General features: G+C 45.2%; 1 protein-coding gene across 1 annotated transcript in view; it reads right to left on the bottom strand.

Annotated features, from left to right (window-relative positions):
• Nucleotides 1-305: 305 nt before the first annotated feature.
• GAP43 (growth associated protein 43) overlaps nucleotides 306-25,128 on the bottom strand; it is a 52,603-nt gene continuing 27,780 nt past the window's right edge. Inside the window, exons 2-3 of the mRNA XM_009102557.4 lie at nucleotides 22,099-22,726; nucleotides 306-1,063 (exon numbers count right to left, since the gene is read on the bottom strand). Coding sequence (XP_009100805.1) covers nucleotides 975-1,063; nucleotides 22,099-22,726 — 717 coding nt within the window. The 3' untranslated portion in view covers nucleotides 306-974. The remainder of the gene's footprint in view (nucleotides 1,064-22,098; nucleotides 22,727-25,128) is intronic.

Here is a 25,128-nt window from a genome sequence, read left to right as displayed (position 1 = left end):
GTCACCATAGTTCTCCAAATCAGGGCCTAGAGGTCTCCTAGAGGGATGCTTTCAATGATCTATCCTAAAACTGATCTTGCTAATTTCATTATTTATGTTAGTCAGTGCTAACATCTCGCTCAAAATCCAAGCCTGCTCCCCTTAAAATCCCCTCAGTCGTGCCAAGGAGAGCAGTCAGTCACTGACTTGTGGCCAAGGAGCACAGCTGGGCCACTCAAGAGGTGGCCCACCAAAGACCAGAGGCCAGCAGGATGTACGGCAGCATAGAAATGCGACACGGTGGTATTAATGATAATTATTTTCATTTATTATAATTATTGTTCAGTTTGAAAAAGGAGCCTGGAGCCAAGCATTACGCTAATTGGCACATTTTCTAGTTGTTATTTTAGTTCTGAAAACAAACTGGGGTTTAGCATTCTTTTTTGTTCATTTGTTTGTTGTGTTTGGTCTTTTGTTTGTTTTTTCTTTCGTTCATTCCATCACATTGAAAAAGGAAGAAAAGAACCTTTTTTTCCCCCCTCTTTTGTTTTAACTCACTCAGTAAGTCTGGACTCCTCAGATGAACGTAACATTGCACACACACACACTTGGAGAAGAGACAGAGGAGAGAGAGAGAGAGAGAGAGCGCTCGCAGTGGGCAGACAGACACACGCACGCGCCAGGTCAAAGAACTCTGATACAGTGCAAGAATTTTCCCAAAATGATTGGATCATCATTACCAAAAACTTGCCATAACAACACCAAGAAACAAAGAAATGTTTAAGCCACACTGTTTGACTGGGATTTTTCCTGCTTTTTTTTTTCTTTAAATGTTTGCCACACAGAGAGAAAAAGGGTTTAAGTGGTAATGGGAGAGGGACAGACACAGGCTCACAGATGTGAGCAGGAAGGGGGAAAATCGAGATTGGGGTGGGAAGGAAGGATAGAGGATAGGGGGAGGGAGGGAGGGGCAATGGGGAGTCATTTCTTAATGTTCAGGCATTTTCTTGGTCCGCCTTGCTCTCTTCTTCTTTCATCTCTTCCTGCTGGGCACTTTCAGTAGGTTTGGTTTCTTCTACAGCATCTAGTGGGAAAAGAGATGGTCCAGCGTTAGTCAGCCATGATCTAGAGCATCCTGCATGTGCACACAGCCTGATGGACTGCATGGCTTCAGGCTTCTCTCTCTCCAAAGTCACCCAGGTCTCAAAGTCCCTGGAATTTCTGCATGAAAAGAACATGCCAAGGTTCAGCCCAGCAGGCAAATATGAAGCTCTCCCAAAACACCTTCAGCCAGAAAGCATGTGCCACTGGAAGGAGCTGCCTTGCTCACTGCTGATGCGCCAGACAACTACTGTTCATTTCATTAGGAACTCCTGGCTTATCAGCTAGCTCATCCACCCTTTTACAGAACCCACTGACTGTACCAACCACTGTGGAATCACTGTACCCCAATTACAATATGGATACACCCAGATGAGACTTAAAGAGAGTCACAAAGAACAAACTCTATACACACTTGAAGCCTGCAAGACCCTGAGGGAAAAATTTTATACCCTGTAACTCAGACTTCACTCACACTGAACAGAGATTTAGAGAAATGTCTGTAGCCTTCAAGAATGGGAGCCTTCATCCAGAGGTTGCCACATCTCTCCAGTTTTCTAGTCTCTCCTTTCAAAAGCAGAGATGCCCTGGGGGGAAGCGCTGAGTATAACTGGGAGCTGGCTCTGCCTGTTGGTCAGACCGCTTGTTCTGGCACACCATTCGCATGAGAGGTTAAAACTACTGCTAGGAGCTGTCCCCCAATAAACTAGACCAGAATGATCAGAACCCAGAAGAAGGCAGAGGCAGCCAGTAGGAATAAGGCAAATGAAAGGAACGCCCCTCAAGCCAGAACAATCTCACTCCTGGGTGCATCTAGCCCATGCCTCCTTCATTGCAGCAGGACAGATTTAATTGTCTCAGAGTTTCTACTGCCCAGCTCTCACCAGGGTACACTAACATGTTCCCAGCCTCTTTCAGAAACAGTGCATGTACTGTGTGGATTGCGTTTTACAGGACAAGGTGGTGGTGGACCCAGGGCTGCAGAGCTGTAAAATAGAATGATGCACAGGGGTCTTAGTGCACTGTAGTGACTGGTCTGCTACATTGCCATCTCTCCCTTTTCCTCACTGGCTCCCAGTCCCACACATATACAGCCCATGAAGAGGTCAAGCAAGCAGCAATCCAGACCTGGGATAAAGAACAGGGAAAAGAAACACTTGGGAGACAAAGAGCAGGGAAAGAAACAAGCATTGAAGGAGGACGGGGTGATGTGGGACAGACCACACGTCATTGGTATGACAGATACTGTACCCATCTCATTCAGAGAGCACTGTGGGTTCCCTGCACAGTTCCTGGCATTTCTGATGGGCTATCAAACTACATTGTACCAGTAAATAAAATGAGCCAGGCACTGCTCGCTGGCCCAGAGGCCGACCAGCACCACACAGCTTATGTCCATGTGGCTAAACTCTCTTCTTCTCCAGAACAGGGTAGCTGTGTCTGGGACCTGTCTGATGCAAAGCTACTTGGGGTACACAAAAATCCCACCATGGCCTGCGCTGTCAGCCTAACAATGAGGATGCTTAGTTGCCAGTGTTTAATTTGTGAGGATTAGCATCCTCATACCCATGTTTCAGGAGAATGCTAACTGGGATGTGAAACTTTCCTTACTGACACCATTCACACATTTTGGCCTGGTCCATTTGATGCCATCAGATGGCAGACTTGTATTTGCTTCCAATACTGGCAGTAGGTGCTACATTCCTACTTCCCTCTTCCCCTCAGCTCTTTTAGCCTAGGTTTTAAACATGTTCCTAAGCAGCACTTCCTTATGAATCACCTTTAAGTTGTGGGCAACTTTCCATTCTGAATCATCTTTATTAAAGGCTCTGCTTCTGGACCTTCAAATACTTTTTATCTTAGTAAATTCTGACTGCTGATTTCTGTGGGAACATCCCCATGGCCTCAGCCTCTGCATCTGCAAACGCTCTGTCAGCAAAAACATCTGTGGACTTTCCTTCCCTTGATACAGAACAGCTAAGCATGATGCTATTCAAGGACTCCATCTATATCTGGTTCAGCTACCACCACAGACCCGAGACAAAATAGAGTACTGATTAAAATAGGATCATAACAAGTATCATTGGGAGGCAAAGCTTGGCCTACTTTTTTAATTTTCCTGAATCACTTGATCATTGGGAAGGAGGAGAGTCCCTTTAATGCTGCTCTTCAAGGCATTCATAGCAGGAGACACATTGAATTATGAAGCTGAGAGTAGAATCCCAGTGTGCAACCATCTACCCCTAAATTTGAGTGAAAAGACTATTGTTACTCAGCAGCAAAGTCTGATTTCTTACATGGCTCTGACAGATTCTAGTAAGGCAGAATTTCTGGGGTTTCCTCACATAAACGTAAGATGAGTGAAAGACCAACAAAGAGACATTACATGGCTTCAGGAGCCCAAGTCTTACACTGCTTTTCATTGTGTTTAAAACTTTTTGTGTCTTCCTACCAAAACACATGCACAGGTTTTAGCCAGCAGTGTCACAGCCCCCTCAGGACAGCACAACAGACAGGCACATAACACAGCAAGCACAGGGATGGACAGACGGACACTGGGAGTCCTGCACATCTGCTGTGCTACCAAGTCACACAGATACCCTGTTAATCAGCAGCTGAAAGCAGGGTCCAGCTCCTACAGTGGTGGGCTCTTGACAGCACTCCAAGAAAGATGGACAGGAAATCTGCTCACACTCAAGGTGGAGGAGCTGGCAGTGATGTTGGTTAGTTCCCATTGTTCCCATGCTGTCCTTGCTCTTAGGATAAGCAGGCATATCGAAACACAATTTTCTGCCATGTTCTCTTCCGTGTTAGCTCACCACAGTGGCAAATCTAATTTCCAGGGAGTACCCGTGGCGCCTAGAGATCCCTGGCTGGCAGAGGAACTGCACAGAGGTGCCTCACTGTCCCCATTAATGTTCTCTGGGGAGCAGATAGTGGCAGGCTGACAACTCTCTGCTGAAGAAGGCCAGAGACTGCACTGATTTCTGCCATGGATGAAATAGACTGGACTAACAAAGATCATGGAGCAGCAGGAACAATTTAAGGTCACTTCATCACATATTCAAGTCAACAGAGAGGGATCATACAACTCAAATGCTGGACTGCGCATATTCCAAGTATAAACAAGAACTCAAGCTTTTTGAATAAGAATTATCACACAAAATTCAGTGAATCACACTCCATCTTTTCTCTTGCATGATATTGAAGCTTGAAGGGGAAAGACTCTGTGTCCTTCTAAGCTATGTCTTATTTCCTAGCAGCTTTACCAGCTCTTCATCAATCTTTGGGATGAGGGAAAAGAAGCAACCTGGTGTTATTATGTAGTAATGAACTTTAGCAAGAAGCAATATCATGAAAGAAAAAAGAATTCAGCACAAAAAAACCCCAAAAAAGCCAAGCAGTGGCACTGCTAAAGCGCAGCAGTAAAGAGAAGGGTATTTGCCCTGAGCAATGGGGGGCAATGCACCACAACCCCAGTGACATCAGGGCCAGTCAGCAGCAGCTTCTGATTCACGAGGAAAGGTGAGGCATTTTATCTGACTCACCACTTTGTTTGATGCAGGCTATTTCTGCAGTATGTTTTCTGGGCTTTCTCCAGCCTTGTTTTCAGTGTCCCAGCAAAGGAGGGCAGGGTATCTCCAGGGAGATTAGCAGATAACTGTTCTGGGGATTCCATACATCAGAGAGGATATATCTTACACTGTTTTTTACCCAATACAAGTATTGATTTTCCATTTTTTTAAACTCTGGGATATTGTACCTTTGGGTTTGCAGAGGACAAATACCATTATACAGTCAGAACTGCACAGTTTTCATTCACTTTGTACTTTGTTGCAAAGGTGACAAAAAATTGGTTGAGAATTCAGGCCATCCCCTGCTTGAGGAACAAAAGCATTTCATCCTGGGTAGCCAAACTTCCACATGTCTAAAGCTGCCTCCCTTCTGAACATGCCAGCACTGTGAGATCTCCTCCTGCCTGCACAATCAGAGCCCCCTGTGTCCACTTGCAAGGGACAGAACAAGCAGGAAGCAATGAGTTCTTTCTTCAGGTGGGCCTGGACTGGGGCAGCATCAATGTGCACGTGGTGACATCATGAAATGAGAAAGCTGAAGTCAGAGTGGATGGACGTCTCACCTAACTCCAGATATCTACAGAGAGATATCTGCAGCTGGTCTTCTCATCCTCTCCTTCCTTCATAATTAGTGGAAATAAATAGGACATTTCTAAAACTCTTTAACCTGTCTTATTTGGATGCCTACTTTAGGACAAGTTGCAGCCTGGGAATATTGGCACCTGCAGCAAGCCAAGGTGGAGACATCCACATTTGTTCCAGAGCATTCCAGCTACAAAGCAAAAAGAAACATCCAACCTCAAAAAATGAAAGAGTGGAAGAGGAGGGGAGAGGGAGCTGTATTATAAAGCAAAAAAAACCCCAAACTTGAGGGGGTGCCAAAACCAAATTCAGTCCTGAAGGGAAAAGCAAGAATGGCTATGTCAGAAAGCTAAGAAAATTCACCTCAAACTAACAACAAAACCAGCCTAGTTTGTGCTTGCAATGACCATCCTTACAATTCTTTTAATGCACACCAGTCCTCACTTGCATTCTCTGTGGTTACTCCAGCCCTGTGGTCCCACCCTTCTAGCTCTAAGATTTTAGTCTGCTTTTTTATTTCAATCTTTGCTGCAGTCCAGATCATCTTATAGCATAGGATAATTCTGCCAAAGAGATAGGCATCTGTGAGCTGAGCTGCCACTGTTCTCACTTCCATTTAGCACTCTGGATGGTGCAGTCAAGTTGAGAAACCTTTTGGGCAGCCTTGGACAAACCTTAAGCCATTACTGCAGAATTGTTTAAAGGTAGAGCTGCATGGTGGGAGAGGCTGATGTGTGTTTCCCAGCTAAAGGGCCTGTGTTAAAGAGAGGCTTTATACCTACAGCTCCAACTGGCACCTGCTGGGAAACAACATGGAGGAGTAGCAACACAGCAGTGAGATATAAAGCCTCACTGCAACAGGGTCTTAAAGAGCTCCTGCTCCTCAGCACTCCACTTATTTCCTGGAAAGGGTGAGAGTCGTGTCTGCGAGCCCTGCTGGGGGAGCAAACGCCTGGAACATGTGCAGCTCTGGCTGCTGTGGGGCTGAGGCAGGCACGTAAGCAGCAGTCCTGCTGGATGGTGGTGCTTCCAGCTGCCTTTGCCGACGTGTGCTCTAATGGCTGAGCATGCAGGCTCCCCTCCAAGTCTCTCCACTGCCCTACATTAGTGAAATTAGGTTGAGTGGATTTCCGGGTAAAACGCTGTCTCTTGGGACCTGCCCAGCTCCCATCTGACTTGCCAAGATTAATTAAATCAGAGCAGACATCAGCTTATGACCACAGCAGCAGCAACCTCTCTGATGATCATTTCTTTTGTGACTGGTGGCTTGGGTTTTGTTTTCCTTTTTGTTTCTATTCCACTGCAGATCTTTAAATTACCACAGCCAATGCCAAGAGACGAGAAATTGTACAACACTCTGGGATTCTGATACAGATGCAGAGATTTTGCTTTTGCTGCTTTCTCAGTGTTTGCATAATTATTGCTGATATTGATTGTGCAGCTAGAACTCTCCTGTGCATTCACACTGAAGAAATGCCCAAATCTTCTCAGAGGCTCCTCTCTCTAGCATTTGTCATGTTTCCTCCTTTCTCTGTCTTTTGCCAATACAGCTTGGGCAGAGATGGAACTGAAAACCTTTCACTCATCCAGACGTCACTCTGCTCCCAAACATTAGTCTGGGCTTTCCTATCCTGTTATAAGCAGATCTCACATCTCACATGAACAAGAGATGACTCTACCTTTTTTTTTTTTTTTTTTTTTTTTTTTAATAAGGAGAACTGGAAAGCCTCATTTAAAATCCCTGCCCTGAGTATCTCCTAGTTTTAATGACATTTGGATCCAGATTTGGATCCAGGCTTCACAGCTTGATTCATCTGTCCCAATCCATCTGTCCTTCTAGCCAGCCAGAAGTCTATTCCAGGCAGACGATGGTAGGTCTGAGACTGCTGAAACAAGGTTCAGAGCTGTTGCTTACACAGTTCTCTTTCTGATCCATGTTAGCCCATTGCAGTCAGCCCTATTATGCATCATATGCAGAGCTAAAACCCTTCACCCTCCTGACTTGCTGCTTCTGAAAAATGGTAGACTTGTGCTGCCCCAGCTAAACACCGAGAAATTAAGGAATTGGGTATTTCACAGATGTGGCTGTGTCTGGTGCAGGGCACTGACTTCTATGATTTCTCCCAAATCCCTGGTGAATCCCTCACTCAGTAGAGACAGACCCATGGTACTGATTCCTGTGAGCCCTGGGGGTCCTGGTGAGCACATGGCACCTGGGAGATCTGCAAACCCTTGGCACACCCTACAAGGCGGTGGGGAAGAATGTCCCCAGTGCAAGTAGCAGGCAAGAGGTCCAGGGAAGTCACCCAGTAATTACTGGAAAGCAGCAAGCAAGTCAGCCTGTTAAGGTTGAAACAAAAATGCTAATATGGCCCCAATACATGGTAGCTTGGGCCTCCTATTCCTGTACCACCTCATCTTTTTCCAGAACCATGTAAGAATTGTTCAGTTGCCCTAGCAGTAAGGGGAAAAAAACCAAAAAACTACAACTTCTGCAAGTCCCATAGCTGGTAACTTGGGTCCAAGCCTGGACATCTGCCTCTTTTCCTGATCCTGCTAAATCCTCAGAGGACAGCCAGACACAGTTCTGTCGCCCCAGCTGCCTTTGCGCTTTGTCAGGGTGAAGAGACAGTGGCTTAGGCATTTCCGCTCCCTCTCATCCCACCCCATGCCTTTCTTCCTCCAGCACCACCATGGAAATCCAAGCCTGCACTGACATCCTTGTGTGCAGCTGATGGAAAGGAAGGGAGTTGTAGGAGAGCTGCTCAGGGTGTGCAGCAGTGGGGAGGGGGTGTCGAGGGGAGTCAGGCTCAGCTCCATTGCAAAGCATCTTTCACAGTGTCTAGACACCAGCTGCCGGGTTGCCGAGGAAACTCCCCAACTTCAGCTGAGGGAAAGGAGCATTGAGGTCTCCAGAGAAATGGGAGTGATGGAGGAAGAGGGTGGGGAGAGAAAAGGGAGGATGTTCCTTGTGAATGTGAAGTGTTAACCCTGTTAGAGCTACATTTGCAAAAACTCTTCCATCCTGAAGAACGGGAAAGAAGCAGCTCTTTCTTTCTTCCTTCCACTGCTGTTTCTTTGCCACATCCATGCATGCAGCCAGACATGGAAGCTGAGAAAAACAACATGCCTACTGCTGACTGTTCATTTATCGCTGCCTATCACCAGCACTTTTGTCCCAAACTCCCTTCCTACTGTGCCCAAAACTGGGCGATTTCAATCCAGCTACAACTGGAAGAAGCCCTACCAGAGTGTTTAGGTTTTCAGACAGCAGGATCTCCTTTAGCAAGGCCAGTCCCTTGGCCACTGTCACACTACAAGCAAAGGCAGTTGCAGAGAGGACAGGATGCTCCCACCTTGCAGCAGTGTCATCTGTCAGAGTGCTTCTGTGGGGATGCTCTGTCACTCCAGAAAGTGGTGGGCAGGTGGGAAACTGTGTAGTACAGTGGCCAGATGCAAGGCAAAAGAGCTCTTTCAAGATGAGAGTGCCTTCGAGGCAGATATTTTATACTGGCATTGAGTGGCCTCCTACCAAACAGCATCAAAGGTGCTGTGACCTCAGAGGTGTTGTGACCTCAACAGACCAAAGTTCCATGGTTTTCACAGCCAGTGAGCTTGAAGGGGAGAAATGGGAAGTGACTTGTGCAGGGTGTCCGCAGCCATCAGCTGCGATCAGAGCTGATCTGTTGAACAATCAGGTGCTCAGCTGTCCTGATGAACCAGAAGGGCAGGTTCACCAGGAACCTGCCCTCCAGGAGAGGTTCCAAGCTACCAGCCCCTCTATCTCCTGCATTCATTACTTCACCTGAGGAAAACCTTAGAAAAAATTACCCAGAAGTTATTCTTTACTCTTCTTCTCCCCTGCCCCTGTTGATTTCACATAGAGCCTGCAGACCAGAAAGGGTACTCTAATTCTTTAAATACCTTATGATTCAAACAGCTTGAATATAGAAGTTTTAAGTTCCTTCCAGCTGTGGAATGTCACAGTTGACAGCTGCTCTAGGCACATGTATTGGAAAACAGTATGTCCTCATCTCATGCAACAGCATTTTTTTGTGTCATCCATCTTTTCTCCCTTGCTGGTTTAAGTTCTGGAGGATGGTTTAGAAAGAGGGGACAGAAGAACAAGGTTCTAAGACACATCCATTTATTCTTTAGCTTCTTTCGAGCAACTGCCCTATGAGATTATAGGGGAGAAATCAGAAGAAAGATAAGAAGAAATGAAAACACTCTGAATAGATATAGGCCAATTGAACTTTATTAAAGTGACTGATAGATTGCTCTACAGCCAGGACATTCCTAGCAAAGTAATTTATTCAGGGAATGAAGTTTACAGCCCTTTGGGGATGGAGGTTTGAATCTGGAGAGGCCAAGCAGATGCACAGAGAATAGCACAGCAAGTGACAGAAGTCTGACAGACAGATCAGGTCCTCAGAGGTCTGCCCATCTCACAGCTCTGCTAAGAAGCCTGGCAATGGTGCTAGGATCAGTAAGGGGATAAAAATGAACCTGAAACTGTGGCAGACTGCTGGCATTCATGCACTGTTGATCCTGAAATAAAGAGGGTTAAGAAGATGAAGGAAACGTGCGGAGTGGTAGAGCCTTTGGGTTCTCCATCTACAGCTCCCCTCTCCTCACACAGGACTGACTGTGAAGCTCTTCTCCTCCCCTTCCCCAGCAAAACTGGCTAGGGAAAAGAAACTAAAGGAGGAAATCTTCTGTAATTGCAGCAAAATGGTCTAGAAATTCCTTCAGTGCATCTAGAATTAATGTGCCTCTCCTCCCCTCGTACTCCTCCCCCTTCAGCTGTCGGTGGCAGGAAAACAAATTGCTGCAGCCCTTACTACAAACCATGCTCCCGCCTCCCTTCCCCCAGCCCAAAAGACATGTGCCATTCATAAGCTGCCTGACTGCTAGTCTCCATTATTAAAGCCTAGAAGACTGATAAATTGGGGATTCATGGAGCCTGCAAGCCTCCAACAACCACATTGCCATGGAAACCAGAGGCAGCCTCCATCTCCAGCAGAAATTATATTGATCTAGCTGAAGGCAGGGAATTACACTCAACGGGAAGATATAAAATGTCTCTTTTTTTTCCCTTTGCCATCCTCCCATTTTGAGTTTAAATGAAGGAGAAATTTCATTTAGAGATCATTAGTTTGTTTCCGTCCATCATCATACACCAAGGCTCTGCAAATTGGATGCTAAAATTATTAAATGCCTGTTGTCAGGCTTTCTACAGACATCTTCTTGATAACTGTCCCCAGCAGCTGCAACATCAACACCACCAGCTCTTTGCATCAAAGAAATTACTAGTATTTCTCAAACACACAGCTGGTGCACACCCATAGAATCCCAATGTGTTTTGTGCAGGATAATACACTGGCACTGCTCTCCAGAAGGCAGTTTAGGCTTCACGCTGTACCCAGGGAAACTCCTGGGAGACTTTGCTTTTCATTTCATCAGGAGGAGGCTTGAGAGCCCAGACATAGAGGCATTTTGAACTACGAACACTTGTGGGAAAACCCCATTTTGAGATGTCACAGTGGCATTTGTGGTGCAGAGCGATTCTCCCTTCTTCTTGAAATCCCTTGTCTGGGACTGCTTAACAACTGCTTTCCTGAGGATGGAAAGATCAGGAGTCACAGAGCCTCTCCTGCAAAACTGGGTAGGCAGCTGGCACTTTCCCCAGATTTTATAAAGGCCAGATCCTCCTGGTTTGACTTAAGGTGAGGGGTTGGGCTGTGTAGTCATCCCTTCTGCCCCAAGAAATATCTGTGACCACAGGTGTGTAATGGTTGCCCAGTAAGTGGTCAGCTCCACGGAAAAGGAGGTGGAGGGCAGCCCTGAGCCTGGCACTGGCCATTTTCAAAGAGCCAAGCTGTATAGCAGGAAGGAAAGAAGGAGCTGTCTGGAAAACCTCTCATGAGTGCTCTTATTGCCTGCACCAATCTTCTCTGTGAAGGTGGCAGCAGTTTGCATCAGTAATTCTGATTTTAATTCAAATTTGGCAAGCTCTGTTTTATTTTATTTTTTGACCAGTTCTGAGAGCCATTTTTCCCTGTTAGAAAGGGACTACTGAGTCTCTGAAGTCTCTTGAGTGCTGCGCCAAGTGAACCAATGCAGCTGTCCCACAGCAGCCATCTCGGTTTAATTGGCTTTTCACAATAACAATTCCATCAGGCAGATAATGAATTCGGCTGTGACATGAGGGCACTCGGTGGGACAGTTGCAAATGCTGGGGAGACCACCTAGGGGCACAGCCAGGCAGCCCCATGCCCCGTGCACACCCAGCTGTGCCACAGCCAAGAGGCACCACCTCCTCTCTGGAGCAGCAGGAGTGTCTGGGTTCTCAACAGCTCATCAGTACCGTCCACTATGGTGGAAAAAAGTGCCCTTACAGGGAGCTAAGACTTTGCTGAGCTAGTCTGCAGTGTCAAGGCTTTTTTTCCTCATCAAGGGACATTTTCCTTGGCCCTGACTCAGCTGCGGGACCAAGCAGTAGCTGCTCCTTCACCATCCCATGTGCAGCCGAAGCCCAGCTCTGCACAGGTCCATGGAAGCGCCAGTTACCACAGCTTCCACAGGCAGAGTGCACGTTTTTGGCCATGTGGAACAGCCCATAATTTTGGCTTGAGGACCGTAATTTTGACAACAGTGGTCACAAGGAGAGGGCCTGATATGAGGCATGAACTCATCAGGCCTGAGCTGCTCTGACATTGCTGTGAAATTGCACGGAGGCAGAGGAAGTGGCACCCCACCATTTTGTGCTCTTATTGTCTCCTCCTGCTGATTTTATTTGCTATATAGGTCCTTGGCTCGGGTCTTGCCTGCTGGTCACAGAGCAATGTTGTGAGGTATTCATGTGAATGAACATGTCTCTCTTGCTCTTCCTCTCCTGCTGGAGCTGTTCCACTTCCATAAACCATTAAATATTTATTGGGCCAGAGGAAAACATTGACTCTGTAGACCAGTGGTGAGGGCACTCATCTGGAATAGGGGAGACCAAATGCCACATCCTGGCTCCAGCAAATAATAAATAATTTATACAAAGTGGAATAGCTCCAGCAGGAGGAATCTGGGTAAAAGGTGTCCAGCAACCCAAAGGCTTGCTGGCAAAGCTCACTGGATTTCAGCTTCCTAGCATGAGGCTTCTGTCTCATTTAGGGAGGACTTGACCCTCACATGCTAGTCAAAGATTTTCTTACTACTTCAGTCTAAAAGTCCCATCATTCCTGGTAATGGTATATAATATGTTTGCGTTTGAATAATTAAAGGATCCTTTAATGACAAAAGGATTATCACAGAAAAATTATAGTCTATCAGGACTCAGAAGCCCTGCACAGTTGAGGTTTGAACTGTGATCAGGCTTATCTCTTCTGTTTGGCAGAATCATGTCTATGTGTTTTGCTAGAAACGAGGCCAAGAAATAGTTGCATGCTACATCAGTTAGGAGCATCTGGAATTTTCTTATTCTTCCCTGATGTAAAAATCAGTGAGTCCATCCATCTTTCTTGTAGTCATTTGGCTTCAGCAATGTAAAAAGTTTCTATCTTGAGGCACAAAAAACCATTTTCTTCCTCATTTTCTGTCTCTTTATTGAGTGCAGTGAACAGTGCTAGGTTAGTGTCAATGGAGACCAGTCTGCTGCTCAGCAGCAGTGCTGTGCATTTCGTCCCTGTGCCTTCCTTGTGGGCCTCAGCTGTGTTTGGGAGAGGATGTGTCATGGACAAGAGGTCAAGCTTAGTCCAAACAGGCACCATGCTTGGCCACACTGCTGCGTCTCCCAAAGGCTTGGCAACAGTGCTGGGATGGCTTTGTGGAAACATACCTTCAGCCCCAAAGATAAGCTTAAAGGCAGGTGCCAAACCTGTTTGCAGTGTTTGAACAGATTTGCAAGATCAAGGTGACACTCATGCCTCCTCACTGTTTGGCAATAAAGAAGTTACCTCCTTTCACCATCTGCATCCATGGTGTACCAGTTGAATAATGGACTGTGAATGCAGACAAAGGGCCAGACAGAATTGCTGCTCCTATGAACTGTAGCAGCCCTCCCGAAGACAAACTCACAGCAGCCCTCTGATCAGATCCCATGAATGTGAGGGATTTCCATCTCTTCTGACAACTAGGGAAAGCAGAGGACCAATTTTGCAAGATTGCACTGAGTGCCTTCCAGGGAGACAAACATAGAGACCATTTGTGAGCAGATCTAAGATTAAGACAGACTCCTTCAAATCACAAATATTTCTGAAAGGGGACAAACCCAGTACCAGGGTTTGGTCTCCTGTTGACATATTCCAGCACCAATGACGGGAGGTTATTCTAAACTGCTTGCGACACTGAAGCTGAAATCACAGGGGAAATCCTAGCCTTGCATAAGCAGAATAGGTAACACAGGATGCCTAAACTGGAATACATACTCTTTTTTTTTTTTTTTTTTTTCTAATCCCAGTGAGAGAATGGAGTCCCATATTATTTTGAAAACTAGACCGTGATGGATTTAGTCCAGACAAATTTGCATTCACACCTCCCTGAAAGAGGCTTGTGTCATTTCCAAATCAATGTGTGCCCCAAGCTTTTAAGAACATCAAAGAGGTTTTTTTCAAGTACTTGCCACCACCCCAACTTTAAATTACTTTTACTTTATTCCATCTTCCATCTCTTCAAGTGGTTATCAAGTAAAGTCTTTGAAACATTTTTCACAACTGCAAAGACAGTTTTGTCAAAGTCAGTAGCATGAGAAATGCTCCTGCATAATGGTCACAGCTCTTGTTCCTGCTCACTTATCCCTTTCCCTGTGCCTGCAATGCATTATCCGGTATGGTTCTGTACCACTGCACCCACTTCAGCATTGTGATTTGGACGCTCTTCCAAATGTCAGAGAGATTTTCTTCTTCATTAAGCCCTGGAGGTTACAGGTAATGTCCAGTTATCATTACCAGCATTACCAATTACTGTGTTTTGCTGAAGGAAGATGGAGAGGCTGAATAGTGTCTTCTACCTTCTGCTTTCTTTCATAATGAAAGGAGGACTGATTTGCTATTGCCTCAAGGTACAGCTGGGAAGTCTGTCATTCTTTGAACACTGGCTAATTGGGACCTTATGACCTTTATCTAAGACTTATTTGCATGAAGCTCTGAGTCTCACTTTTCTGGTCATTAGGGGAACAGCATTTTCCTTTACATCCCTGGACCCTGTCCAGTTTTCCATAGCTCTTTTCCTGACTACATTACAGCCTAGCGAAGGGCAGGTGTCCAAGGTAGATTCCTGACTGCCAGGACTTCAGCTGAGATTTGCCACTCTGTTCCAATGTCCCATGCTGACACTGATGTACTTAAGGACACAGCAAGAAAAAAGAAACATTTCACCAATTCTCATTTGGTGATTACATAACCAAGGCTCTTAAATGGTACAGGCCATTAGAGCTAAAGGATATGTAAAGGGAGCCTTTGGCAAGGAAAACAGAAGTTGGAAATAAGTCACAGTTCTAGTAACCAGCAAAACCAGACTGGACTCTTTTTCAAAGAACAGCAAAGCATACAATAGTGGTACTCTCTAGCATTTGTGTTTCCCACATACAGTATTTTTAATATCTCGCCTATTTTCTGCCTGAAAGATATCCAAAGAGGAAAGCTAGGAAATGAGGAAGCCCTTCTTTACATCAAGCTTGCTGCATGAATGTAGTCTTGAAAAATATTGTGTCTAGAAACCTGTTCAAACTGAGCTTGTGTAAGATGGTCTTTCACAGGTCTATTGGAGGTCCAGAACTGGAGGTGGAAACTATACCACAGAGCTGATGCCAGTAGCTTGACTTGTAAGCCTTCTGTCACTGCTTACATTTTCCTTGGTTCTCTTGGCCACTGCCCAGTCACACAGATCATAATATGGCTAAATAAAGATACTACTATTTCAGTAGTATCTTCACCAAAAGAGTCATTGCAGTCATCCGTGCTCATACAGTAGCTGTCTGCAAAAAGGAAAGAGATTGGTGTATGCAAGGACTGGGATGAGGAACAAAACAGAAGAAATTATGCCCTTCTGGAAACATGTAAAAAGTTACAGCTTTTTTTGGACTAATGTGAAGACTATCTGTCATTCTATCTCATAAAATAGATTTGCAGATTTGAAGGGAGTGCAGAGAAAAGCAACTGAGTTCCTAAAAAGCATGGGAATAATTTAATATAAAAAGCAGTTGAAAGCACTGCTTGTCTTTTCTTCAGGAAGGAGATGAACAGCAAGGGCTATGAGACTATGCCCTCTGTGCATAAATGCATATGGTATGATGCTATATACCATAAGCAAAGGCATGAAGTAGGGCTGTCACAAGCTCTTCTGTTTCTGTGACATAGCACAAGTACAGAAAGATATTTAAGGCAATGGCCAATTTGTCACTGAACTTTATGGCCATTGTACAGCTGGTTGGAGTTGGGAAAGCTGTTGATACTTAATCAGATATTGTGTGTGCATACACACATATATGCCACAGTTATATTAGTATCAAAAGAGAGAATACATCATGCTTTACCTGTTAAACCAGATCTTAGACAGTAGAAGACAGGGATAAGTCCTAGCAGCAGAGAAGCAGTTTACCCTGGATCTGCCCATAGCAGGGCTTTGTGCTAGCCACAGAGAGCAGTACAATAAATGGATGTTAGTTCTGACCTAGATTGGCAATTTCTGTGTTCCTCTACCAGTTTGGATCCATGCATCTATTTGCATGGATCCTTGTGAGTGCAACTTCACCTTGCCAGAGTCCATGAAATTTCCACAGAGATTGGAAGTGATCACTGCACTGACATTGATAATCCAGTATTATTGCACCTATTAAATAGCTCTTGAGGAATGTCTAACTAATCTGACTGTGCTGACCTGGTGAACTTTACAAATCCTCTTCCTCTGCATGTGGCAGTCATCTGTACCACGCAGTCAGTCTTTCTGCTTTTGAGTTTCAGCTCCCTGGAGCTGTAAATCCCAGCCGATATTCTGCAAACTCATATGTATCTGAAAAGTCCAGCCTACTTGATCCTAGTGTAAAGAGATTACATTGGCAGTGGTGCAGAACATTTCTGGCATCTACAACAAACAGCCATCAGTTAAATTTCATTGTCTATCTGTCCTGACTGTCCAGAGGTCTGCTATTTGAGCCATTCTCAGCAGAAATTCTGTTTAAGACAGAAAACCTTCTTCCCATAGAGCATTTTCTGAAGATGATCTGCATGAAGTGGGCCACTGTGGAAAACATTGTAATGAGAGTGATTTAGAGCAAAATCTAGGTGGAGTTCGACCACTGCTCTTGGCTGTAGAGAGCTGTGTGTTAGCGTGACTACTGTATAACATGGCACTCACTGTGACTCTGGCAGGCACTGCCCTAGACAATGTCACCTGTACATGTGGTTTGGAGGAGCAACAGCTATAGTTGCCAACCAGAAGGAGTGAAAGATTGCTGTCACCTTTCCTATAATTTGCAGCCTTCACAAAATAAGCCAGTGACTCCAGTAACCAGCCCTGAGTGTCCATGCAGTCCTTACCAAGATTTCAAAAGAACTGGTACCTCTTAGGTACAAAGGAGTGGTTACCCTGCTGTCCTCAAGGGGCCTTTTCCAGAGTTGGCTCACGCCTTTTCATCAGTAAATATGCTTAATGTCACCTATGATTTCATTAAAAAAGGTCAAGCACTGCTTTACCACTGGCCCACTAGTGCAGTTCCCACCTCTACAGGGCAAACTGCACCTCATTAGGAAACAGCAGACCTGAGGCATACATGGGACAAGAGACAGTATTGCACTGCAATAGAGGAGGAAATTCTGCACCTGTGTCAGGTTGTGTGTAAGAAAATTGTGACATTACAATCTGCCCTTCTCATGGATGTTTGCACCAATGCAAACCCAGCTATGAAATAGGCAATGTTTATACCCGTGTAGAGAACATGCAAAGAATAAAATTTCAGAGCAGCTGGGGACTAGACACAGACTTCAGCATGTGTCAGGCAACCTAAACTTCATTTATATAGTCTTTGCTTTGTTGCTGGAGTAGCACTACACACAAAAAAATGCTGCCATGGTTGCTTAGAGTTGTTCCTTCTGGGGCAGTCATGGGAAGACTATTGTATTTGCATTGCTTTCCCTGGCTACCAGGTGTAGCAGCAGAGATAAGCTCCCTTTGAAACAGGAATGGCTGTGAGGTTGTTGTGCCTCATGCCAGCTACTTGTGAGCCAAGGCTGAAATTCCAAGCCACACAGCTGCAATCCTCTCACATAGTGCAGGTTGCACATTCTGGCTAGTACAAGACAATAGACAGTCTCCCTTTCCAAATCTTTATACAGCCAGTTCTCCCAAAGTGCAGCAAGTATTGTCCTTCCATCAATATGGGGATTGAACTGAAAACAAAGAACTCATTCAACTGTGAACCATGAAAAAGGATCCACAGGGACTTGCTCCTTCTGAGGAAGTGAAGGGAAGATGTGCCTCCCAGTGCTCCTTGCTTGCAGGATTCAGGGCCCGGGGGAGCTGCTAGCCTGCTTACATGCAAAGCGCTTGTCACCTGGCTGATTTTTCATTTCAGTTGTGAAGCTGCTCCATTGTAAAGCTATTTCATGAAGCAGGAAAAGCATTCTTCATTTCCCAACAAAAGAAGATCTGTTTGTTTCCTTAGGCACAATTTACTCTTTCACATTTCTGGACCTTGTATTCTTACCTGACAATCTGAGAGTGCTTTGATGTGAGAGCCAACCCAATTTGGAGGTGAGACTTGAAAACTTGTGAAAAGTACAAATCAAATCTAACACGGTGTGACATTCACCTCCTCTCCTCCCCAGGAGGACATCATAGCTCCTCTTTTTCCATAGTCTGCTGTGCTGGATGCTGATCTCATTTCACTACCAGACTCTTTCCAGTAACCTTCATGGAGACTCTCTGGATTTAAGCCAATGCAACCACGACTAGAACAAGTCTCACTTCCTCATCCATATGTAATGTATAAATTCCCCCCATCACTTTTGGATTTTGTCCTGTTGAGTAGGTTGGCATCTAAGGGAGCTTATCTAAACATAATACCAACACCAAAGAGCTAAAAGCTGGATCATATGAAGAAAACCTATAAATCTAAGTCTTGACAAGGGTGCTCAAATGACAAGACAACTTGCTGGCATTCCTGCAATCCACCAAAAGACAAGAAGAGGTTTGAGAGGTCATCCTTCTTACATCAATCCTTCATGGCCACTGAACAAAGCCCATTGACTCATTTCATGCCTTACCCACATTGGAATCCATCTCTTTTTTTACTTTTACATACACTGAGGATAGTTTAGGAACTGCCCTACTGTACGACTGGGAATGCCTGGAGTCCCAGACCAACCACCATTGGATACAGAACAGTTGTTTGAGCCGTTTTCTAGGCCATTACCAAAAGACAGATAGAGCATGTAGAACTGAGTAACAAGGAGAGAGGTGAGGACTGTGAGGGGAACACTACTGACTGGTACAAAAAAAACCACTCCCCACTCCAGAAATATTAAGCATTAAAAACTGTGCACTTCTCCTTATCAGGTTAGTTATTGCTTTCCCCACAACGTGTCTTTTTCTGCCCTGCCCTTAGATAAAAGCAAAAATCCCTCCTGGGTATGAACTAAATGCCTTCTTCGCCTTTTGCTTGTGCTTGCACCAGGGAAGGTATCAACAGATAGCATGATACATCCATTGTAGTAAAATTCAAGGCAGATGAGCATCACCACCCCAAAGCAGCACAGTCGGCACGCCTCAGGGTAGCAGCAGCCAAGCATGCCATGGCAAGCAGCCAGCCGATGACACTGGCCAGGAGCCAATTCGATTTCTTTTTGGCAGCCTGACACTGCACACTTCTGTGCCAGTCTTCGATCGCAGAAATGATAAGAGGTGACCTTTGAAGGCCAAGGGGACAGATGAAGCTGAAAGAGGATCTGTCCCAGGGCTGGAGAAGCACTGAAGTGGCAGATGTCCCCCGTTCGTGAATGACCATCACAGTCACACCAGCAACCACCAGTGCTGTGTTTGCTGAGGAAAGACTGGGAGAAAGGTTGAGACCTGGCAAATGTGTTTAAGTCTATGGAAAGAGTAAATAACAAGAGAGGCAGAGAGCTTTAAAGATATGAGAGACTAATAGGAGGAAGATGGTAAAAAGAAAACACAGGCTCTCTGTCAGGAAATATTTCCTGTTTGAGGGTACTTTTGTCCTGTGATGATACTCTTCAGAGGAATATTCTATATTGCAGAGCACAGCCTGGAATACTCAGAGGAATGGATAAAGAGACCTATTTAATTTTTTTTTGCATTTCTTTCTTGGATGACTCTGGGGTCACTTAGCCAGCTGTTCAGGTTTCTGACTGGAAGGCTGATATCATACTGGAATAGGAATTCAAGAAAAATCTATATTCATTAACATTTTAAAGAGGCTATCAGCTTGACTCTGGCCACACACCTTCCATGTTTGCTTTCTGCAAACATTGCTAAGCTTTAGTGTTACTGCATGCATACTGAATAAGTATAAATGGATGCACATACTGGTCTTGAACATTCGATCACTGAAAACTCATTTTTAAATATATATTTGATGGTAGATTTTGCAGCATCCTCTGTTGGCTAGATGTTTACATAAGTGATAGTATCATGTGCAAATGCATATTAAATTGTGCATTTTAAATGGCCACTTCAAATGCTGAGTCTATGAATGGCTGGCCACTTTAAATTATGTTAAAACCAGCAAGAGCATGGGGAAAATATCTGAAAATTATTCAGAATATTGCATAGAAATAAACCATTTTTCCATGAGTGACAACTCAAAACAGGTAAAATAAATGAAAATTAAAATCAAGTAGCTTGCTACTGTAAATGTCCTACCTCTATCCATTAGAGCAGATTAATCTAAATAAAAATGTAATGTCAATTCAAAGCAGAATCATTATTGCTTAGGGATAAGGCATCCCAGGTAACAAATAACAGGAAATTAGCATTCGTTATCCTCTGTACAGAGGACCCCAAAACACTGATTCACACTGCCCTATTCTTGCCACTGATGTTTATACCTTTGCCCAAGTATAAAAACAACACAAGTACAGCATGCAACATAGCAACTTACATTTCACTAATCAGTAATCACAGTTATGTTGCCTCCTAACTCATCATAAAAAGTAAGAACAAATGGCTGGAGACTTGGACAACAAAAAGCAAACCTAGAAAATTCAATTTCAAGAAACTTCTAAATAAACTTCTTACTTCTAGAAACTTCTAAATAAGCAGAAGTAAAACCAGCAACCTTTTGTAATTATGTACAATCAGTTCAGACTCACTCAGCTCTTGAAGGTTGTTCCCCTTGCCCATTCCTTAAATCACATATGTCCTGCATTAGTTCCTTTCCCAGTATTTAATTTGTCCTTTTGGATATCCCTATCTGCCCACTTTTGTTGAGCAGGAATAGAGTTCCTGCTCAATAAAAGTGGGCTTAGAGTTCCAAGCTTCATAGCTAGCCTGAAACCCCAGGTTAGCTATGAAGCTTGGAAGCCTAATTGGAGAATGGGAGGTGCAATTTGTGGAAAAGTAGTGGGCCAAATGAAATTATGGAGAAACATCTGTAAGCACAAAACTGGGTGCTGAGGCTCTCTAGAATTTACATCAGGCTGTTTATGACCATCAAGGTGATATGCAACATCTTTCCCCAACAAACTAATGAATGCAGGCTGCCCTGTACAAGAGTAGTTCATGAATATGGAGGCCAGTTTTGCTTGATACTACTTCTCAAGTGAGTTTCATGCAGAGCCTACCTCCAATGTTACCTTTTCTTTTTTTGTTTATGTTCTATTTCTTTGATAAAATAAGAAAGGTCAAGAAAAAGAGAGAAAAATATGCTCAGACCTTTGATGCATTTTCTACTCAGCTCAGTATCACAATTTATATTGAATTCTTCTTTATGGCTTGTAAGTGTTATAGGTTTGTCAAAAAATGTCCGCTTTTGCCTCTCAAAACTCTTCACCCCTTCCCAGGGGAACTGGTTAAGCAGACTTGTACTTGGTCAACAGTGAGGAATTGAAAACACCTTCTAGAGTGACTTCTCCTCTCTAGAGGACTTCGTCACTTCCTAGAGGACTTCTTCCTCTCTTCTGCCCTCACTTACTGAGCTGTCAGGGCTCTTAACCCTTCCTTTCCCTATCTGATTCTCTTGCTACCCCTGTCTGAATTAGCTGACATGTCTAAAAGATTCATGCTAGCTTGCCTGGCACGGGCTATCCGAGTAGAATGCAGTAGAAACCCTACAAGTATGGGTGTGGATGAAACTATAAGCACTGCTGATTATAAAATGTTCCTGACTAGGATGTGGTTGTACTGAGAATCTCATCCATACACAAGCAGATTGACTCTGTGACCATTCCACCGGCAAGGGCTCCGGCAGTATGAGAGAGCTTTTGTCTTGTGAGATTTTCAGCTAAAGTTGGAAGCCTCCAATGACCTGGCCAAGTTGCCCCACTGGAGCTGTCTGTGCTAGTGTGACTGAAAAGGTTCATCACTATCTTTATCATACACAGAGCTTGGGGAGCTCTCCCTCCATGCCTCCCAGCTGGCAGACACTCTCCTGCCACTGTGGAAAAAAAGAGCTGATGGAACCTCCATCTTGAGGAACAGGAACCTCAGCAGGAGCTGCAGTATTTCCAAAAGCTGATTGGAAGCAAGAAAGAGGGTGTTAAGCAAGAAATTAATCTCCCCCACCCCAAAACACTAGCAAGGGGATTCCCTTGTTAACTCTTAATCTAGTCCCCATACCAGCTCATGCTCCCAGGAGACAGAAGGATGTATCCATTTCTGGAGAAGCCCGTTCCCTAGTGAGGCCCCCACTCACCTGTCTTCTCTTCGGTTTGGCTGCTCTCCACTGTCTCCATTTGGGGTTGCGCTGTTGCCTTGGCAGTAGCATCCTCTGCGGCAGGGGTGGTGGTGGCAGTGGTGTCAGCAGCAGGCACGTCGGCTTGTTTAGGCTCCTCTTTGTCTTGGGCTTCGTCAGCCTTCAAGGACGGCGAGTTATCAGTGGAAGCTTTAGGGGTACTTTCCCTCTCGGGGGCAGCGGCAGCAGCGGTCTTTTCCTCTGAGGAGGCAGCGGGAGTGGCAGCCTGTGGGGCTGGCTGCTCCGAGCCCGTGTCGGCGGCTCCGTCTCCTTTTTTCTCCTCCGCTGGCGCGCTGCTGTCTTTGCTGCCCTCCTCCTGCTGGGCACTGTCAGCAGCGGCTGCTTCTGTGGCAGCAGGAGCCTCGCTTTCTTTGTTCTCGGCCGCTCCGCCAGCAGGACCTTCCTCCTTCTTGTCGGCGGCATCAGTCTCAGATGCTGGGGCATCTCCCTTCTTCTCCCCCTTGAGCTTTTTCCTTGTTATGTGTCCGCGGAAGCTGGCCTGGATTTTGGTGGCTGCCTTATGAGCTTTATCTTCTGGTTTGATGCCATCTTGCTCGATCTTTTGGTCTCCGTCCTCATTTTTTTCAACCTTTGAAGAAGAATAAGGGAGGAGGGCAGAGGAGAAAAGAGGGAGATAAGTTAGGATTTCTTCAGGTGTAGCAGATACTCTAATTTTATTGAGAATATTGCACTTTCCTCTCTGGCTAACCAGTGAAAAGTTTCAAAACAGCCTTTCCATTTGCTATGGGTTTGGAGCCAGGTGGCCCTCATTTCATCCTAAGGCTGGACAGACATAGGTCTCCAGTCAAACCTCCAGCCAGAGGTTTGTAATAGAAATTTAAGCACCTCATCATTTCTGTCAGCAATGCTGAGACCATCTTGGCTGTGTGGAAAGGCTTTCACCAGCTGGCTTGTCTCTATTCCCGTGATTTATTTTCCCATTCATTTTGAAATGTACCAATTTTTTTCCCCTACTCATTTTCAAAACACTCTCCTGAGGGAGATTTTCACAGTCCTTCCAAATCCACCTCTGCTTTCAAGTCAGTGTTTCTTTATAATGACACCTTGTTTCGCAGGTGTGTGACTCTAATGACACCAAGCGCTTTGTCTTTTATAGCTTTTTGGCTCGGGATTTCCAGCAGAGAATAGGATTGCTGTGCGCCCCACTGCAGTTCTGTGCTGTCAGACACACACAGATATTCACAGGATGTACTCCTCACAAACGCCCATCCTGCAAGCGCTCCAAGCGCTTTGCCTTTCCTCTCCACTCATGGTTTCACTGAAGGATTAATAGGCAGATTATTATCACTCTTTCCAATTTCAGCTGACTATTATTATTTCTCTGACTATTGGGGGGAATTCAGCCTTATAACAAAGAACAGGCATTCCCTGTGTTTTTTAGACTTAAATCGTGCATTAAAGTCTTAAATGGGACCAAAACAGAGCCTGTGCCTCACGCTGGTCTGCTGCAGAGAGATAATGCTCAGCTTATAAACCTTCACTGAATCTACAGGACAGACCACGCTTTCCCCCAATAATTTAGCAGGCCTTGGGCAAGTAACAGCTCAGCAGCATATTGATGAAAGGACACTGCTCTATTAATAGTCCCATCGGGAAGTATTCAAAAGACCTACTTGGAAGCAGAGCCACTGGCCTCTTTGCTGTCTTCACCTGGTTTCCATCACTGGCTCAGGTCACAAAACAAAGAAAACAAGCTGACTGGGAAAGACAGAGGCCTTTACTCCTGCATGGGAAGTGGGAATTTTGGCCATTGCAGCTGGGATGTGCCATCTGGGGAAAGGCTCCAGACCAGAAGAAAGAGGGGACAACCTACAAACTTGTTCAGTAAAAGAGTGGTAGGAAGAAGGGAGAAGAAGCCACTGCAATGTGCAAATGTGCCACTGGAATCATCATGACTGTGGAGAGGGGGAAAGAAGAGTGGCCACAGCAGCAGCAATTCCTGGGAAACAGACTGGAAGTGATCATTTCCACAGCACAAGACAGGGAGAAGCACACGTGGGAGTGATGCTCAGCCAGGGAACCAATCTGGTGTCCACTGCCATGCCAGAGGTGGTACCAACTATGTCCTTCTGGGTCCCCAGTGAGCACAGATCCCTCACCCTAGCATTGGTGCCCACCATTCCTTAAGTGGGTATGGTGGCCAAGGAATGAGCAGCCCCAAATCATCAAGGAAAAGAGCCACCCCACACAGCTGTGCAGGGATGTGGATGGGTCTGTACATAGCAGGAAGTGAGATGGGAGTGGCACAGGATGCTTATGTAGGGGGTGAAAAAGGCTGTGAATGAATATGTAAATGAGATTAATACACAGAATTCTGCTCAAGGTGTTTTTCTGCTCCTGACCATGTCCAGGGACAAAGTGATTGTTGCACCAATCACAAGGGTGGGCATTATGTCTACACTCCTCAAGTGCATTAAATGACACAGTGTGGAAAATGGGCTTTTCATGTTTGTCTCAGCTTGTCAGAGAGCAGGTGATGGTTACATGCAAAGACAATGCAGGCACCAGCAGGCTGCAACCATTCATGTGTCTTGCATAGCTAGCTCAACACTGTTATTCAGCATCTGGGTAAGCTTTTCAGCCTACTTCAGCGCAAGGAGGTGGAACCAAATTGGAAGTATGTTTGAACTAGCCAGATAGTGCAGAGCTCCACACAGGCTCATCCATCCTGTTCCTAAGACAAGTTTCGCAGCTTGCAGTAAATCCTGTGTTGCTGTAGCAACCTCACTGCTGATACCTGAACTAGCTGGTTTAAGGAGATCTTGGATATGCCAGCATTACACCGTAGCCACAGCAACGAGAAAACAGACTGCTACTCCTTCAGAGAACTGTAGGACACTTAAATTCTGTAGCTTTGACTCCTTCTCCCCAAGGACTGAGGCTAGTCTCAAACAGCAGCAAGACCAGGAGACAGGAAAGACGATTCAGACATAACTATGAGGCCTTGAGGGTCCAGTCCCCACACCTGAT

Source organism: Serinus canaria, chromosome 1, assembly GCF_022539315.1.
Source record: "Serinus canaria isolate serCan28SL12 chromosome 1, serCan2020, whole genome shotgun sequence".
In the NCBI taxonomy this organism is placed as follows: Eukaryota; Metazoa; Chordata; class Aves; order Passeriformes; family Fringillidae; genus Serinus; species Serinus canaria.
Note: the sequence above shows the minus strand (reverse complement) of the source record. Positions and strands in the feature narration are given on the sequence as shown.